The sequence below is a fragment of the Echinops telfairi genome, unplaced genomic scaffold (assembly GCF_000313985.2).
Source record: "Echinops telfairi isolate 266 unplaced genomic scaffold, ASM31398v2 ScPeMD7_21;HRSCAF=78, whole genome shotgun sequence".
NCBI classification, from domain to species: Eukaryota; Metazoa; Chordata; class Mammalia; order Afrosoricida; family Tenrecidae; genus Echinops; species Echinops telfairi.
The window spans coordinates 12,921,819-12,929,697 of NW_022103918.1; the positions used below are offsets into that span (position 1 = coordinate 12,921,819).

Consider the following 7,879-nt stretch of genomic DNA (forward strand, 5'->3'; position numbering starts at 1 on the left):
TTCCATCTTCACTTCAGTGGTGGCCTTTAAACAGCTAGAAGTTATAGTTTGTGTTTGTTGAGCCGCAGTTGTTTTGCAAACCTATTTAGTTCCCTCCTCACATTTGTTTTAGAATGAGGCAAAGTAAACTCCCCTTTGTTTCCACAGCTAGTTTACTGTGCAGTGGAAAATCATATCTACTTATTAATATCTAATAAGAATATACTATGTGCATTATGTTGAATCTCTGATGCCAAAACAGCTCATCGCTGGCATCAGTACTCAGTTGAATAACTGGCCTGATTGTGGAACTGCTTTTGTAAGCCGATATACTTGCACACCCTTAAAAATTGTTGTCCCTGATATGTTTCTGATCGCCTTAGATCTTGGGCAGAACTAGCAAAGAGAAAGGTATAGGGGCTCTGAGTTACCTATATGACTACTTTTCCGGTCTAAGGAGCAGTGGGAATTGTTTAGCATTTTAAGAGTTGCCATCCAAGGAAGTTATCACTTTTAAAAATATAATTGTTGAATGAAAGCACTGATCTTGGGGGGAAATAACTACAGACACAGCTGCTTTAAAAAAATACAGAGGCTTAAAACCATTAGCTCCACATTACCATGTTATGAAATAAATCCAGTCATTCGTTATTTAAAAACAAAAACTACCAAATTCACTGACACGGAGAGGATTCCACCTCATAGCAACCCTGTAGAAGAGAATAGAACTGCCCCTGTGGGTTCCTAGTCTGTAAGTCTTTACAGGAGTAGAAAGCCTTACAGTTAAAATAATAGTGGGAAATAGAAACCTGATAATGAAAACACTAAGTGAACTACATTGATACCCATGCAACAGAACCTTACTTCAATCTAAATCACTATTTCTTTGGAAAACGTTACTTCAAATACTGACTGGGATGCCAGAGCCCTTCTCCGTGGGTCCTCCGTTTCGGCAAGGACAAAGCACCATACGCCCTTGTGCACCCGCAGTAAAAGCCCAGACACCCTTTGCTATTGGAGTCCATGACCCCATGAGTAACAAGAGCACAGGAGAACTGCTCTCTAGGAATACCAAGGGGTCCGTTTTTATGGACACAGGCTGTGATCTCTTTGTCCTGCAGAGCAGCTAGTGGGTCCACCTCGCCCCCAGCAGTGCAGGACTCCCCCATGTCCCCCTTCGTTCTGGGGCTGGAGCAGAGCTGTAGGAGTTGGACTCCTATAAGATTCAAGCAGCTTCAAGAGGAAAAAAACTAGGGTCTTCTTCTAGGAAGATGAACGGATGGGTTCTTCGGACTCTGGTGAAGAACTCCCTGATGGTGAGAGAAGATAGGATACCTGGGGGAACAGTGGGTTATGTGTTGCACTAGCTTCTCTGCAGGAGCAAGACGAGGCTTTCCCCCCCTGCAAAGAGTTACAGTCTCCGCAACCCACTGGGGTCTACTCTGCCCACTAGGGTCGCTTTGAGTCAGAATTGATACCCGATGACAGAGGATTTGGGTTTTGCTTTGAGTGCTGCTTTTCAGCACAGTCCACGGCCGAATGCAGGCCCTGTCCTCCTAAAGACAGTGGCCTTTAGACCTCCTTGACATAAGATTGTTAGTCCAGGTGGGTCTCTTGATCTGATCTACTGAGGTATTTATGATATTCCATACATTTTCAAATTTGAAAGAGATTATGTCATATTAAAACGAAAATGCAAACACTGTGTGCTGAGTGTGATAGGCATTCAGTGGTCAGAGGTTGTACTAACTATTGAAGCAGCATTACCTTTGCTCGGTGTTGGCTCACAGCATTGCTACCCTCCATCGCACTTAACAGATGCACCTGCCTTCATTTGTAGTCACTTAATGATTCGAGGTGAAACTGATTTTGCAGGACAAAAAAAAAAGTGCTTGTGTACTAAAACCTTCAAAGAAACAACTTAAAATGAACCTTTAATGGTGGGTTTCTTTGGAGGTGGTATAGAGAAGGGTTTAAAAAAAATCTACTCCCTTTCTTGAGAGATATTCCAAGTTTAAAGTCTTTTAATGAAAAACAAGGGGCTGGATAGGCAATAGACTTAGATTCAACTCAATTAAAAGAAATAAATGAAGCACTTTTATTATTTTACCACTATCCTAATTTTATCCCCCAAAAGAATGATAGCATAGTAGAAAATGAAACATCTTGTTTCAAGCCATAATTTTTCTGATTTCTGAAATACTCTCTAAATCAGCAGTTCTCAGCCTGTGGTCACACCCCTTTGGGGGTCAAACAACCCTTTCACAGAGGTCGCCTGATTCAGAACAGCAGCAAAATGACAGTGATGACGTAGCAACAAAAATAATGTTATGGTTGGGGTGTCACCACAACATGAGGAATTGTATGAAAGGGTCGTGGCATTAGGGAGGTTGAGAACCACTGCTCTAAAGGGTATGGGTAACAACCATATATCAAACTCTTACTGAGAAGTGTTGTTCTAAAGAAATTTGTTTGTTGTTGTTTTCTGTTGGGTCTCCCAGCTGTGAAGCACAGGAGGAGTGACTGCATAATGAGAATGACTGAGACAAGGGGATCTAGGGAATACAGGGGTGGGGTGGGGGTGAAAGAGAGGGAAAGAGGATTTGAGAAATATATAAGGAGGGAGGGGGTGGGAGCACCAGAACCGATTGTGATTGCACAACTCATTTTAAAGGCGATTTAACCATGGGGGCTGGTGGGGCAGGGAATGCTCTAAAATTGATGTGGTAATGATTGTACAATTCTCCTTGATTTGACTGAATGATTGAACTATTAAAAAGTAAGTCAATAGATAGTATTGTTTAACTTCATTTACTGGACTTCTTCAGTTTCGTGGGCTGTGGAAACATACCTTTCCCCCAGAAATTTCAGCTTCTCACAGAAGCCCACAACTGAGGGTCACAGGTAGGAGACTGAGCTCAGAGTGGGACACAGGATGGCCTACCTGTTCTCAGGTGATACAGGGGGTTGTGAAAGCAACTTGGCATCGCACGCAGGACAGGGAAACGTCAAGCAGTGTGCTAGGAGATGGCTGTCAGTCAGGCCTTTCCCTGAATCCAGCAGAGAAGCATTTTTCCCTTCTCTGGGAAAGTACTGAAGTGTCTTCTCTTTTGTCACACACGGGTTCTCCCCTTGCAACTTGGGTGACAGGTTGACCTAGAGCCTTTAAGAAAATGTACAGGGGACTAAATTACTACTTGTACAAGTCATTAATCCTGAAACACTAGTGCCACTTTTAACTTGTAAACAAATTCAGATGTTCTCGTTATTTAAATAAATGTTTATTGCATCTCATAAAACTTTAACATCTTTTAAGCAATGAGAAGATCCTAGAACAGTTGACAGCCAAAACAATTCATTGATTGATGAGCGGACAGGACATTGGGTATTAACTGAAGTAGGATTATGGTGTATTGTTTATTTTGCTAAGTGTAGTGCTTCTGTACTTATTAGAAAACAACATTTTAAATTTATTAAATATTTGTACTTTTTTTTTTAATCTTTTACAGCTGAGTACACAGACTGCCTTACCTGTGTTTCCGTAGCCAGAGACATGACCTGACACCCGGATGACAAGTCGTAAGGCGATTGGGTAACTGGCTGGTGCACCATGGAACTTAAAGTATGGGTGGATGGAGTTCAGAGGATTGTGTGTGGAGTCACTGAAGTTACTACTTGCCAAGAGGTTGTAATAGCCTTAGCTCAAGCCATAGGTAAGTGATTGGACTCCCTGGTGTCCTTTGAGCATTTTATACCTCCTTTGGTTGTTATATTTTCATTTGTTGTTTTGCTTGCTCTTTGAATATAGATAGCTACTGTTTTTGTTGCTTTGGTTCTGAAGTTATCTCATAAGCACAGATTCCTTATTATCATTTCTCTTGCTTGGTCAATCTGTCTGAGGCTGGGTTATGCAGAGAAGCAAAGCCAGTGGTGCTTCTATATGTGTCTTTAGAGATAAATTTCTATAGAGAAAAGGACTCACCCAGTTTTAGAAGTGGGCAGGTTCCAAGTTTGTGGATCAGATGTTGTGTTGGAGGCTTTTACTGACTCATGAAGCTTGTCGGGGCTGATGAGCCCAAGATTAGCAGGAAGACAACATACTGGTGGCCGATGAGATGAATTAATCCAAAGTTAGCAAATCAGCCTTGCGGCAGCAGAGGCCAAAATTACAGATTAGATGGCAGGCCACTGGCAGCTCGCAGGATTATTAGGCGGTATGGCAGGTTCAAGTCCAAAGAACCAGAGGTGGGTGGGCCAGATGCAGGATCCAGACTCAGCAGAAAGCAAACAAGCTACCATGTATACGCAAGTATAAGCCAATCCGACTCTCAGCCAAGGCACCTAATTTCCCCACAAAAACTACATTAAAAATGCGCTGGAAAACTTGGACTGTCATCTGAGTAAGGATGTTGTTTCCCACCCTAATCGTCATACAACCAATGGGTTACCCAAAACAGATCCCATTGTGAAGGTGATCATGTTGTGGGAAATTAACCAGGCCTTAACTGCCAAACCACTGAGAATCGTGTCCATCACACCTGTTTCCCCCAGGTGTGCTGTCTCGTTTACAGAGTCTGTGCTGTTTTTTCGGTCTGCATGGTTATGGAAAAGAAAACACAATCAAGTAGACAACATGGTTCTTCATTAAAATGATGTGTTTTGGTTTGTTGGGGGTTTTAAAAATCATTTTATTGGGGGCTCTTATCTCAATCCATACATCCACCCATTGTGTCAAGCACATTTGTACATATGTTGTCATCATCATTTTCAAAACATTTTCTTTCTGCTTGAGTCCTTGGTATCAGCTCATTTTCCCCACCCTTCCTCCCTCATGAACCCTTGATAATTTTTAAATTATTATCTTTTTCATGTCTTACACTGACCACTGTCTCCCTTTATCCAATTTTCTGTTGTTTCTCCCCCTACCTTCCCCTCCTGGTATCGCTACTGTCATTGTTGGTCCTGAGGGGTTTATCTGTCCTGGATTCCCTGTGTTGCAAGCTCTGGTCTAGCTGGATTTGTAAGGTGGAATTGGGGTCATGATAGTGCAGGGGAGGAAGCATTAAAGAACTAGAAGAAAGTTGTATGTTTCGTCGGTGCTATACTGCACCCTGACTGGCTCTTCCTTGTGACCCTGTGTGAGGGGATGTCCATTTATTTACAGATGGGCTTTGGTCTCCAATTCGCCCTCCCCCTCATTCACAATGATATGATTTTTTGTTCTGAGTCTTTGATGCCTGATACCTGATCCCATCGACATCTCATGATCACACAGGCTGGTGTGCAACCATATGGGCTTGGTTGCTTCTCTGCTAGAGGGCTGCTTGCTTATCTTCAAGCCCTTAAGACCCCAGACACTATATCTTGATAGCCAGGTACCATCCACTCTCTTCACCACTTTTGCTTATGCACCCATTTTGTCTTCAGGGATCCTGTCAGGAAGGTGAGCATCACAGAATGCCGGGTTATTAGATCAGAGTGTTCTTATATCATTATATATGAATGTATTTACATATGTACATGCCTGTATTTAGAACTCTATAAATGCCCTTTGCCTTCTACTTCATCTTGTCCCACTATCATGTTCGACCTTCATTCAGCTTTCAGTAATTACTCTCAGTTACATTGCACTTGATCAAGCCCTACCAGGTATCCTACACCTTCCTTGCCATCGATTTTAGATCACTACTTGTTTCCTTGACCCTGAGTTTGTTGGCACCCCCCATTCCTTTATTCTGCCTCCCATGCCCCCCTGGAACTGTTGGTCCTGTTATTTTCTCTTCCAGATTGTTTATCCCACCTATCTTATCTAGGTAGACATGCAAAAACAATAAAGAAAAGCCTATAAATAGTCCCAGGTCTGTTTGTTGACCTTCAGGAGTGTTTTCCGGTCGGGTCTCATGGGGTGCCATGCCCCAAAGTCTATTTTTTATATTCCTCAGGGACGTCATTGCTTTGCTCCCCTTGCTGCTCGGAGGCACTCCCTTGTGTTTTAGCCCAGTGTGGTGGGGTCAGACCGGGCACAGATTTGGTTTTCTAAAATCTTTAACATGTAGTAAAGATACAGTTGCCAAGGTTACTGGTGACCTCTCCTGGCTGCCTTTTATATTCTGGCCATGCTTTACCATTTGAGCTTACCTTTATAATATCCTGTGCCTTCGCTCCTTTTGAATCATGGTACAGGACATGAACAACTACATCAGTAAAACGAGTAATGTGGCTTACGTGTGTACTTGTCCCTTAAATCCATCATTTAAGCAAATACACACTTAAGTGGAAATTATCTTCAATAACATACTTAGTGATCAGAACCTCTTTGTCTTTGAGGTCTTTGTCAAATTCCTGTTTTGTGTTTTGCTAGCTGAGGATTGGGATGCATCACAATGTCACTGTGACACGTAGCATTTGGTGGAGGTGGGTACACCACCTGCATTGTGGCAGATCCACTCATAACTGATATAAAGGTAGGGGCCTTCATGTAGTACAGATGACTTCGTCCTTGATTTCCCACACATACTGCAACACTCTCTCATGTGCTCAGACAATACAGAGAGCCCTAGACTTTCATAGCTAACAACATCCTTACTTCATTACGGGTAATATTTGGGGCCTTGGCTTTAATTATTTGTTACAGAGATGAAAATTAAGGCAGTTGTATTTTATTTCTTAGTATCCCTTACCTACTTACTTAGCAAATGCCCCTTTTAAAAAAGAGCCCCATTTACTTTATATGAATTGAAATATATAGCTTTGTTTTGTTTAGTAATTAACTAGGATTAGAACCTGTCTTACATTTGGGAATCAAGTCAGGGACAGTGTTAAAAACAAGGAATACTTTTTACAAAAGTCAGCATGGTTGAGTGGTACAGTAAACTGCACCTGTCTCGATGGTAACCCCATTACCTGCTCAGCACTCCTGGAGGGGAAAGTACCCACATGTGGTATGCATTTGTCTACTATTGACTGAAAAAATGTACCTGTTTGTGAACAACCTAAGAAGTTTTAACTGAATATACTCTTCTCCCATATTTTTATTATCTCAATAATTCAGCCCAAGATCTATTTTGAAAAGTTGACAACTTGAATGCAGGTGCTTTATAATATTCTTTTAAAAGTTAGTTAAACACCTCTTTGAACTCAGAATTCATGTGAGAGATTAGATGACTCATCTGGCCGGAACTATTGATTCCTGCTTCTGTTGTGTGATGAGATTATCTTAGCTTTGCTTTCAGTATTTTTGATTATATACGTGAACATTAAAACTGTCGTTATTTGAGTTATTGGTAGTCAGAGCCTCAACACTAAATTTTTTGAAATAGATCATTTTAGCCTAATTTTTCCTGGACAGAAGAATATAGGGTATCGATTAGGGGAAACTGCTGCCATGCCCAATCAGAGAAGTCCCATGGCTTACCACAGAAAATCAGCTCTATGCTATTCTGAAAGTATGGACTGACTAAGCAAAACCAGTAGTCACTCTAAATGATTCATTATAGACTGGCGTCTTGGGCCTAAATCCTCATACTTGCCCATGGGAGTGGGCCCCATATGTAAATTCTTGGTTGCAGCTTTTTTAGAAAATCATAAGATTTCTATCAAAATATGACCCGAAACACACCATGTTCCATACAATAATGCACTAAAAATTGTGGAATACACGCTGTCCTTACCAGGAACTAATGCTGCGACTGAACATGTTTTCTCTACGGTAAATAAAGTGTGGACATCAGAAAAATCACAATTAAGTGTTGAGCCTTTGAAAGCCATTTTATGTGTGAAATATAATTTAACAAATTCTTGTGAAAAATTTCATGACCTTTTAAACAACAGCAATCTACTAAAAAAATTTCACTCAAATGAGAAATATGCCAAAGAATAAAATACTATACATAAATTTTAA

General features: G+C 41.2%; 1 protein-coding gene across 1 annotated transcript in view; it reads left to right on the forward strand.

Moving 5' to 3' along the window:
• The first annotated feature begins 3,494 nt into the window (after positions 1-3,494).
• The window catches only part of RASSF8 (Ras association domain family member 8), a 22,700-nt gene continuing 18,315 nt past the window's right edge, over positions 3,495-7,879 (forward strand). The window contains exon 1 of the mRNA XM_004699983.2: positions 3,495-3,692. Within this exon, the coding sequence (XP_004700040.1) occupies positions 3,590-3,692 (103 nt within the window). The 5' untranslated portion in view covers positions 3,495-3,589. The remainder of the gene's footprint in view (positions 3,693-7,879) is intronic.